The sequence below is a fragment of the Rhinopithecus bieti genome, unplaced genomic scaffold (assembly GCF_001698545.2).
Source record: "Rhinopithecus bieti isolate Rb0 unplaced genomic scaffold, ASM169854v2 scaffold_4602, whole genome shotgun sequence".
NCBI lineage: Eukaryota > Metazoa > Chordata > Mammalia > Primates > Cercopithecidae > Rhinopithecus > Rhinopithecus bieti.
In genome coordinates, this window is record NW_016804401.1 from 222,691 (window position 1) to 234,412 (window position 11,722).

At 47.7% G+C, this 11,722-nt stretch overlaps 1 protein-coding gene across 1 annotated transcript; it reads left to right on the forward strand.

Annotated features, from left to right (window-relative positions):
- Positions 1–3,850: 3,850 nt before the first annotated feature.
- On the forward strand, positions 3,851–9,290 carry RAN (RAN, member RAS oncogene family). The gene is made up of 6 exons (XM_017867860.1): positions 3,851–4,238; positions 4,444–4,528; positions 4,611–4,736; positions 6,146–6,333; positions 7,216–7,386; positions 7,485–9,290. Exons 1-6 carry the CDS (start codon positions 4,077–4,079, stop codon positions 7,527–7,529), a joined length of 777 nt encoding a protein of 258 aa, XP_017723349.1. The 5' UTR covers positions 3,851–4,076; the 3' UTR covers positions 7,530–9,290.
- The last annotated feature ends 2,432 nt before the right edge of the window (positions 9,291–11,722 follow it).

The window sequence follows — 11,722 nt, forward strand, 5'->3', positions numbered from 1 at the left end:
TCCCAGCACTTTGGGAGGCCAAGGCAGGTGGATCACGAGGTCAAGAGATCCAGACCATCCTGGCTAACACCGTGAAACCCCGTCTCTACTAAAAAATACAAAAAACTAGCTGCGCGAGGTGGCAGGCGCCTGTAGTCCCAGCTACTCAGGAGGCTGAGGCAGGAGAATGAAACCCGGGGGGGCGGAGCTTGCAGTGAGCTGAGATCCGGCCACTGCACTCCAGCCTGGGCAACTCCGTCTCAAAAAAAAAAGAAGCAAAACACAACAATTTCTGTATATTTTCCTGTTTTCACTCTGTTCCTTAAGGTGGTCTCTGTTTTTGAGATGGGTCTCAAATGCCAAGGCTGGAGTGCAGTAGCTATTCACAAGTGGGATCATAGCTCACTACAGCCTTCTGACCTCAAGCAATACTCCCCTCTCAGTCTCCATAGTCACTGGGACAACAGGTGCATGCCACCACATCCGGTAAGATGATCTTTAGAAATTTCCGAGTTTGGGCCGGGCGCGGTGGCTCAAGCCTGTAATCCCAGCACTTTGGGAGGCCGAGATGGGTGGATCACGAGGTCAGGAGATCGAGACCATCCTGGCTAACATGGTGAAACCCTGTCTCTACTAAAAAATACAAAAAACTAGCCGGGCGAGGTGGCGGGCGCCTGTAGTCCCAGCTACTCGGGAGGCTGAGGCAGGAGAATGGCGTAAACCCGGGAGGCGGAGCTTGCAGTGAGCTGAGATCCGGCCACTGTACTCCAGCCGGGGCGACAGAGCAAGACTCCGTCTCCAAAAAAAAAAAAAAAGAAATTTCCGAGTTTGGGCTGGCTAATAACACTCACAGCTGAGATATCACACCAGAGCCCCATTTAAAAGGCCAGGTGCTAGAACAACTAATACTCTCGGTTTGACATATTTCCACTTGGCACTTTTGTAGGGGAAAAAAATGCCAAAAGGTATAAACACGGGTGTTCCAACATCCAGAACTGTACAGTGGTTAATATATTGTCACCTTTGCTTTATCTTTTTTAAAAAATTTTTCTAATTAATTAAAAAAAAATTGTCATCCTTGGCTGGACGCGGTAGTTCACGCCTGTAATCTCAGCACTTTGGGAGGCTGAGGCGGGCAGATCACCTGAGGTCAGGAGTTCGAGACAGGCCTGGCAAATATGGCGAAACCCCATCTCTACTAAAATTACAAAAATTGGCCGGGCGTGGTGGCGGGGGTGTGTAAACCCGGCTACTCAGGAGGCTGAGGCAGGAGAATCGCTTGAATCCGGGACACAGAGCTTGCAGTGAAATGAGATCATGCCACTGCACTCCAGCCTGGGCAACAAGAGCGAGACTCTGTCTCAAAAAAAAAAAAAAAAAGAAAAGAAAAAAAGTAAAAGAAAACTTGTCATCCTTGCGCAGGGGGCATGCTAATCTTCTCTGTATCATTCCAATTTTGGTATATGTGCTACCGAAGTGACCGCTCGATTACCTATTCCAATATAATGAAACCCCGTCTCTACTAAAATAAAATAAAAAAATAAAAAAAATTAGCCGGCTGTGGTGGCGCATGCCTGTAATGCCAGCTACTCAACAAGCTGAGGCAGGAGAATCGCTTGAACCTGGGAGGCGGAAGTTGCAGTGAGCCGAGATCACACCAGTGCACTCCAGCCTGAGCGACAGAGTGAGGCTCTGTCTCAAAAAGAAAGAAAGAAAGAAAGAAAAATAAAAAACAAAAGAAACAGAACATTGCAAGTAAAGTTAAAGTCTTCTTCGACTCCTCTTCTCAGTTCCATCACACTCCTTTCTACCCTTTCTTGAAGCAATAACCATCAGGATATGGTATGTATATCCTTGCAATAAAAAAAAATACATATATCCAATAGCCAATATGCTTTTATGTGTATTTGTAAAAAACTTACATAAATGACATTATACTATATATATAATCCCTCTAGATAAAGTTACATATAGTGTTAGGCTTTATGTAATAATTTTGAAAACAGGGTCTTACTGTGTCTCCCAGGCTGGGAGCTCCTGGGTTTAAGGAATCCTCCTACGTCCGGCTCCCCAAGTGCTGGGATTACAGGTGGCCTAGACTTTATAAAGCTATTATCACCTCTTTCTTCTTTTCTCAACATTATCCTTTTGACGTCTATCTAAACCTGTTGAAACAGATGACCGTCAATCCTTTTAAATGTTATACAGCATTAAATGTTGGGCACATGTGTGAGGCATGAGTTTAACTCTCGGGCCTCTCCCTAGAAATGGAAATCCAGGGTCACAAGCAATGGGCATTCCCGTTTTACTGTGAGATTCTATTCTGCTCTCCCGCCAGCAGCGTCTGAGAGGTGCTTGGCGTTCCCCTGCGGGTTCTGGGGGAGCTCGGACTTGCGTTCCCAGCAGGCCGGTTCTCGCCCCCGTTGTGAACAATTTGCGTCACTAGGGTTCCCAGCGGACTCGCCTGCAAGTGCGCTCAGGACTGCAGGGCGGACTCCTCGGTTACCGGGGCTCTTTCTCCATGCTGGACTCTTCTAAGGCGCTTGACTGCGCTGATTTGAGCCTTGATCCGTCTGCATGTCGGCAGGGGCGCCCAGGAAGTCGGGGTCGCTCTAGCTCAACCTTGTTTGGACTCTAATTGCTTCAGGCCAACACGGGGCTGGGAAGCTGAGCACTTACTCCATCCCCGTTCGTAACTAGGGCTGGAAGACGCGCCCAGACTGCAAACAAAATTTCATCATTTTGTTTGCAGGACGCAGCGGCCAAGGCTGCCAACCTATGAAACGCTTTGAGAAGCTGGGGGCTTTGGGAGGCCGAGGCGGGTGGATCCCCTGAAGGCAGCCTGGGAGACATAGTGAGATACTGTCTCTAAATATTAAAAAAAAAAAAAAAAAAAAAAAAAAAATCCTGGATGTGGTGCGCGCCTGTAGTCCCACCTAATTGGGAGGCTGAGGCGGGAGGATCGTTCGAGCCTGGGAGTTCGAGACCAGCCTGGGCAACATAGCGAGGCTCCGTCTCTTAAAAAAAATAAGTAGCCGTTTTTCGGGGTGGGCGCATCCCTCTCTGGTTCGTCGCTCTCCAATTGGCCCTGGTCCTGGGGGCGTGAAGGCTACGATCTGCAGAGACAGAGCCGCGGGCTGACTCTGGAGGCCCAGCCTAGGATCCCTTCATTCATTCATCCGTTCTGTCACTCACCCGTCCTGCGCGCACGCGAGCGCCACCCTAAGCCCCAGGACCCCAAGAACCCCCACCCCACGGGTCACAGACAAGGACAGGCTGGCCAGCGCCTGGAAGCCGCGTGCCTGACCGCGTCTGCCCGAGCGAGTACCGACTCCCACCAAGAGGCAGCACCGCCGCGACGGTCCGGCCGCGCCCAACGTCTCCCGCCCAGGGGTGCACCGCCTCCCTTTCAGCGCATGCGCGCCCGGGAGCCCGCCCTGGGCGTCGGCGCACGTGGCCCCCACGGGCCGGCATGCGTGCGCGCTCCCGGCTCGCCCTCCCACGCGGTCCATCTCGCCTCCCGCCCCACCCTAAGCGCAGCGACTGCCGGAGCGGCCGACTGAACCAGGTTGCGTGCGTGCGCGCGCGCACGCGCGGGCCACGTGGGCGGGCGCCTTGCCGTTGCCCCGCCCCTTGTCAACCCCGCCCCCGCCAGCCCCGCCCCTGCCCGCGCGCCGCGTCGCGCCTTGCGTCTCCGCGTTTGAATGCGCTTCCGCCATCTTTCCAGGCTCAGCTCGGACGGCCGGGAGACCGCTTCGGAATAGTGAGACGGGGGCCGAGCAGGGCAGGGCCGGGGGACAGGGCGGCGCGCGGATAGGAGGCCGCGAGCCGGGTCAGGCACGGGAGCAGGTGGCGGGCCCAGGCAGCGGCCGGCTGCTGAGTAGGTGGGTGGCGCGGGCCCGGCCGAACCGGGCCAGGAGACGGCATGGCGTCGGCGGCCCGCCCGGGCGAACCCCCGTTTCATCCTCCGCTCTCGATTCCCGTCCGGGTCTCAGTTCCCTTCCCTATCCCGACTCCTTCGTCCGCCGTTCCCCCGCCGCCCGCCGCCCCGCGATGCCCGCCCCGCCCGCCGCCCTCCCGCTCCCAGCCCGGACCGCATGGCGCCGCGGGCGGGGGCCTTTGTGGGGCGGGCACGGCGCTGGGGGCGCGGGAGCGGGGCCGCCATGGGCTGCGGGGCCGCGCGAGCGCTCGCCTCCGTCCTCTGCCTCTGCAGGAACGCCGCGATGGCTGCGCAGGGAGAGCCCCAGGTCCAGTTCAAAGTAGGTAACCCTGCGGGGCGGGAGGCGGCCGAGTCCGACCGCGTGCGACTCGCGGGTCCCTCCTCCCGGGCCCACGATGGCTGTAACGGGGCCTCGCATCCATATTCTTTGTTTTAAGTGAGCCTGTGATGGTTCAAGTTCCGTGACTCTGGGATCTTAGGAGGTGAAGTGTTTTGGGTTTACTTCCAAATGTGTTCTCCAACAGCTTGTATTGGTTGGTGATGGTGGTACTGGAAAAACGACCTTCGTGAAACGTCATTTGACTGGTGAATTTGAGAAGAAGTATGTAGGTATGTGCAGGAAAACCTTGCTTGTGGAAATACGTGAGAAATGGGTAAATTCATCCACTCAATCACGTCGTTTCCGTTTTAGCCACCTTGGGTGTTGAGGTTCATCCCCTAGTGTTCCACACCAACAGAGGACCTATTAAATTCAATGTATGGGACACAGCCGGCCAGGAGAAATTCGGCGGACTGAGAGATGGCTATTATATCCAAGGTAGGCATTTGTAACTTGCTGAACAGTTTTTGAGAGGTTTTGTGTACTTCAGTTTTCAAGGTTATAGAAAATCAGGTCTGTTCCAACAAACAGTGCTTAATACTGTAATGGGAATTGTGTCATTTCTGGGTTAAAAAAAGACATGTGGACTTCAGGGAGTTGACCACCATTTTGGTGGCAGAGGAGAAAATTTTATGAAAAGTTGCATGCTGTGTCATGCTAGGCATGGTTTAGAAAAACCTATGACTTAACACTGGAACTTATAAGTCATTTAAAACAATAATAACAGGCTGTTTTACAGCAGTTTCAGTATTTGAAAACTTAGGTTCTTACATGTATTTTGATGTGGCGATCAATGAATGTTTCTACTCCATTACAAAACAACACCAGATACTAGACCAGAGGAGATAGGAGATCTTAACACGTGTTATACAAGACTAGCCGATTTCTTGTTAAATTGTTTGTAGTAAGTTGTGCAGAGTATTTTTCTCAAATAGTTTGATTTAAAAATTGCAAGGAAAATGTTCATTGTACCAAAGAGAGAGGAATAAACAAAATACTCATCTCTCCTGGAACCTCACGTTGCTGATAACACATTATCTGGAATCATTCCATGCCTTTTGCTTTCCTTGAACGTGTACAAATACAAGAATTTCCCCCCCAAAAAATCCTTTAACCAAAAAGTTGTGGTTTCTTGCCTTGTTAACTGTACCATAGTTATTTCTGCAGGTGAATATATAGACTTTATCTGGGTTATTTAATTTTTTTTTGAGACAGGGTCTTGCTCTGTTGCCCAACCTGGAGTGCCGCTTCTGCCTCCTAAGCCTCAGCCTCCTGAGTAGCTGGGACTACAGGCACGTGCCACTATGCCTGACTAATTTTTGTATTTTTTTTGTAGGGATGGGGATTCACCATGTTGCCCATGCTGGTCTGGAACTCATGAGCTCAGGTGATCCACCCACCTCAGCCTCTCAGAGTGCTGGGATTACAGGCATGAGCCACATCGCTTGGCCTATCTGGAGTTTTTAAGATAGGAATGATATTTCCTAGTATAGTCGGCCATTTAAAGATCCTCTGAAGAATATATTTCCAGGCCCTACCCTCAGAGTATGGCAGCTTGGTTCTCCAGAATCTCACTTGGCGTTAATTACTTCAGATAGTGTTTTTGGGATGAGGGGAGTATTAATGGTGAAGTTTATCAGGGAGATTTGATAGGGTCAGCTCATCTTTCTTAGGAAGAGTTCTGTGTGAATTTCTTAGAATTGAAAGAGACTTTGAAAGTGAGGGGAGAGATCTAGGTGCCTCGTTGAGGTCTAAGACTATAACGTTGAATCCTAGTCTGCGGTTCTTAGCATTCTTCACTTGTGTGGTAAACTGAGTGTACTAATTATCACAACTGTTTCTTTCAGCCCAGTGTGCCATCATAATGTTTGATGTAACATCGAGAGTTACTTACAAGAATGTCCCTAACTGGCATAGAGATCTGGTACGAGTGTGTGAAAATATCCCCATTGTGTTGTGTGGCAACAAAGTGGATATTAAGGACAGGAAAGTGAAGGCGAAATCCATTGTCTTCCACCGAAAGAAGAATCTTCAGGTGTGTAAAATTAAAAGTTCCTGAGTTATTTCTCTTTAGCGGAGATGTAAGACCATGAAATTGACCAGTGTCTATTATATATGTAAATGATTTTTTTCCTCCCAAGATGGAGCCCCGCTCTGTCCCCCAGGCTGGAGTGCAGTGACGCAATCTGGGCTCGCTGCGACCTCCACCTCCCGGGTTCAAGCAGTTCTCCTGTCTCAGCTTCCCTAGTAGCTGGATTAAAGGCATGTACCACCACACCTGGCTAATTTTTGTACTTTTTTTCAGTAGAGACGGGGTTTCACTATGTTGGTCAGGCTGATATCCAACTCCTGACCTTAAGTGATCCACTTGCCTCGGCCTCCTGAAGTGCTGGGATTACAGGCGTGAGCCACTGTGCCGGCCGGAAGTAATTTTGTCTTTTTTATACTATTGTTTTTAAAGAATGATAGAGATGGGGTTTCACTGTTGTCTGGGTTGGTCAACTGAAATATGTGTGTGTATTTATATATTCTTTGTTTTTTGAGACAGGGTCTTGCCTTGTTGCCCTGGCGGGAGTGCAGTGTCATGAACGTAGCTCACTGCAGCCTTGAACTCCTGGGCTCAAGCAGTCCTCCCACTTCAGCCTTCTGAGTAGCTGGGACCACAGGCACTCAAGACCAAGACCATGCCCACCTAATTTGTTTTTTTGTAGAGATGGGGTCTTGCTCTGTTGCCCAGGCCTGATCTTGTACTGTTGGCCTCAGGCAATCCTCCCACCTCAGCCCCCCCAAAGTGCTGGGATTACAGGCATGAGCCACCATGCCTTGCCAAGAATCTTAACGTTTTCTTATCTTGCAATGTCCTAGAAAATCGTCATCTTAATGAATTTTAAAAGTAAAATTATTTTCTTTTAAACAGTACTACAACATTTCTGCCAAAAGTAACTACAACTTTGAAAAGCCCTTCCTCTGGCTTGCTAGGAAGCTCATTGGAGACCCTAACTTGGAATTTGTTGCCATGCCTGCTCTTGCCCCACCGGAGGTTGTCATGGACCCAGCTTTGGCAGCACAGTATGAGCACGACTTAGAGGTATTGTGGCCACTTTGCTGTCTAGGCTGTTGCGTTTGGCTTGTATATTCCTGGGAGTTTTGATCTAGAGTGTTAACATTTTTCATCTCCTCGTCTAGGTTGCTCAGACAACTGCTCTCCCGGATGAGGATGATGACCTGTGAGAATGGAGCTGGAGCCCAGCGTCAGAAGTCTAGTTTTATAGGCAGCTGTCCTGTGATGTCAGCGGTGCAGCGTGTGTGCCACCTCATTATTATCTAGCTAAGCGGAACATGTGCTTCATCTGTGGGATGCTGAAGGAGATGAGTGGGCTTCGGAGTGAATGTGGCAGTTTAAAAAATACCTTCATTGTTTGGACCTGCATATTTAGCTGTTTTGGAACGCAGTTGATTCCTTGAGTTTCAAATATAAGACTGCTACAGTCACATCACAATATTCAGTGGTGAAATCTTGTTTGTTACTGTCATTCCCATTCCTTTTCGTTTAGAATCAGAATAAAGTTGTATTTCAAATATCTAAGCAAGTGAACTCATCCCTTGTTTATAAATAGCATTTGGAAACCGCTAAAGTAGGGAAATTATATGCCATGTTAATATTTGAATTGCCTTGCTATTATCGCCTAATTTGAAATCTATTGGGTTAATTTCTCCCTATGTCTACTTTTTATTTTTGTACATTTGAGCCATGTCACACAAACTGATTATGGCAGGTCAGCAGTATTCTATTTGGTTAGAAGGGTCACATGGTGTAAATATTAGTGCAGTTAAGCTAAAGCAATGTTTGCTCCACCTTCATTTTGGCTAGGTAGGATCACCTAGGGAAGAACTTGCTCAAAATTTGTGACCTGTCAGAATAAAAATAATGTGGTTTGTATATATCAAATAGATATTTTAAGGGTAATACTTTTGTTTTATGGCAAAAGTAATCATGTTTTAATGTAGAACTTCAAACAGGATGGAATATCAGTGGATGGCAGGAGCTTGGGAATTCTTGCTATTAAAGATAAGTACAAATTTTGCACTTTTTGTTTGAATGTTAGACGCTTAGTGTAAAGTTGATACACAAGGAAAATGGTCCCTGTTTACCCACGGGTTTCAGGTACTCCTGGACTTTAAAGATGTCTTGGACGTTAAGTTCTTAAGCAGTACACACTACACCGTTTGATTTTTTTCTTTTTTTTTTTCCCTCCTGAGGATTTTTTTGTAGGGCAGCACAGCAGAGCAGGACATGGATGAAATACTAGGAATACGCATAGTGGGGTAGTGTGGGGGCTTCTCAGCAATGGAGAACAGTTGGTGAAACCTTTATTTTTATCAAACTAAGCATTTAATTTATCTTGTATATTTTCCACATTTAAAAATGAATTAGGTCTCTATCCTAATTAGGATTTGATCCCATCAACACTATTCTTGTAGCAGTTAGGAATCTTAAGAGCTATTTTTTTTTTCATACAATTACTATAGTCCAGTTTACCAAAGTTTTCTTTAGATGTCTGATTATCTTGAGATGATTACTTACCTTAAAAGGTATAGAAAGGATCACTTACATATATGGAAAAATGAAATAAGGGTGAAGCTGAATGAAATTCTACTTACTGTATTAACTGGCAACAGTTGAGTTTCTTAAGATCTGAATTGCTGTGTATGTTACGCTGTATTCAGAACCAGTTTCTAACCAGCCTGTGAGATGGGAAGTTTTTTTCCCATAATTGGGATGAAACCTTTCATTCAGATATTTTGAATTGAAGGTGTATGTGTTGTTTGTAACCTTGTGTAGATTGCAAGTGGTGTTGACATTCTGGATCTTCTGTGTAACAGTTGAAATTTGGAAGTGACGTCGCTTACCTGTCTAACATGGTGTGGGAGAGAATTTACAAGTCATTTATTGAAAGAATAATTGTTGCAAAATATATTGCTTCGACTTTGCCTGGATTTTTTGAATCATCTGTAGTATTTGCTTTAGGAAATACTGACTAGTTAGCAGAGATTATTATCTTTTATGTGGGGGGTGGGGTGGGGAAGGGGTCAGTTCTCTCCAGATTGTACATATGGGAAAAGTTGGCTCTCCATGTTTTGAAATGTGATGAAAGCTTTATACGAAGTTACTGCAAACTAGTAATAGCTTATTTGAGCAAAGTCATTAAGAAAAAGCATAGTTAACGCATGGGTCTTGTGTGGATATAATGTGAAACATTGGTAAATCGGGTAAAATGTTGGAGAGCAGTTTCAATTTGTGTGAGAGCCAGTTTTTTTTTAAAAACCCATATAGAATTTTTTTTTTTTTTTAATGAAAATGTCTAGAAAAGATGAGACTCCAAAATAACCTCCAAAGAGGACTGGTTTCCTGGCTAACTGTTCACCTGGAGGAACTCAAGTACAGAGAATTTCTGGTTTCTTCTGCAAAAACATCAGGAACACAAAAAATTACCCACTGAGCAAATGGGGTGAGGGTTGGATTCAGCTTTTCTTGCTGGCAAACTGACACATCGTGTATGTTTTCTGCCACGTTGGGGCTGTACAGGGCTATCCTGCCCAGCAGGAAAACGAGACTAAGCTCTCCCTCTGTGGTTCTCTCCTGCAGCACCTTTTACCCTTGAAGCCGAGGGCATGTTGGGGAGAAACCGCACCTAACCACGGAAACCTTGTCTTTAGTTAAGGGGTCAGAGTCCTATTCAAAAAACATCTGATGCATCTCCCCTGCTCCACATTTCCTACAAGGTCTTGCAAGCTCTGGTCACACGTGCATCCTGAGATCACACTTGTGTGCATACTGCTTTTCAGAACTCCCCTTACCTCTCCTGAAGTCAGTCCTACCAGTTAATGTTTTACCTCCTTTAGAATTCACTCACTGGTTTTTACCTTAAGTTCACTCACTGGTTTTTACCTTAAGTGAGTCAGATGACCGACTATAGACATCACAGATTGCCCTCAGCCCTAGTCAGCATGGCAAATTTGCGATTGTGACTTTCCCTTCCTAGTCTAATTGCCACGAGGGCAAGGGCCATGTCACTGCTTTTTCATGTCCCTAGTGTTTACTAAATGTTCTATGGGAACCTGGAGGAACAGAGAACTTGGGGGTTAGAGATTGGGTGGGACTGATGGAGGTGGGTGGAGAGGAGCCGGGAGAACTTTATACACCATTAGGTCTGACTATTCTGAAGTCATGCTGGTATTTCCTGAGGTTTGTAGCTTATACTCTTTTTAATTTTTTAGATTATTTTATTTATTTACTTTTTTAGAGTCTCTCTCTGTCTCCCAGGCTGGAGTGCAGTGGCACGATCTCGGCTTACTGCAGCCTCTGCCTCCCGGGTTCAGGCATTTCTCATGCCTCAGCCTTCTGGGTAGCTGGGACAGGCATGTGCGTACACTGTCTTTTATCCCTTTGTTCTGGCTTGTTTCTTTAGTGTACAGGAGTAGAGAGAGTCGGTGTGGACAGTTGGGAAGCTTGCGGGATGGAACTCAGTTAAAATGGCGCCATCAGCAGGTGTGGGGCTGTGAGGCTTGAAGTTTAGTCACAGGCATTGGAAGAGGCACCTTGGATTTAGTTGGTTTTCAGTTCTCTACCTTGAAGAAGCAAAATAGAAACCATTCTATATACACTGGCCTTTGGTAATGCGGACAGTTCAGTCCTTCTGTCAGGTCAGGTCAGCTGTGCTCAGAGATAGACTGTGCAGTGCTGCAGTGGCTTCGCTCATGAAGCCTTCCCCTGGGGAGACAGGCAGTCGGGTTCCCTGGGATGAGGCTGAGCGACGCAGTGAGTGGGAGGAGCGACAGCAGGATGAGGCTTTGGGAGCATCGCAGGGGCCTGGTCTGAGGCCTGAGAAGGAGGGCAGTGGAGTCCAGGAGAGCCCCTGAGGGGGAAGCCCCCCTGGCGAGCAGGAGGGAAGGTGGGGTGCACAGGTGGAGGCTCTCAAGCAGGTGTGTGGGTTTTTTATAAGCCGGTTTACAGTTTGGCATTTAGAACACAATGGGACGCCACAGAAGGCTCAAGCGTCATAAGATTTTGGCAACAGGAGTGACTGTCCAGGGTCCAGGGGCAGCCAGCCTTGCCCCCGCCAAGCCTATGCTCCAGGAAAGGAAGGATCGCACCGTGGCCACCAAAAAGCCTCGTTGTCCAACCCCTCAGTGTACTCATCCATTGAGTGAGCAGCCACTGCTAACCAGGCGCTGGCCCCACCCATGCAGGTGGGCTTCTTAACGAGGCAGGAGAAAAGGATCGGGGGCTTCTCCAATAGTAAGTGTGAGGTGTGAGCTGCAGTGCCTAAAGCCACCAATACCTGTGGTCAAGGTCAGTTTCTGGTGACAAAACTATGGATCAGGCAGGGGGTCGAGTGACTGTGACAAGGTAGCAGCACTGT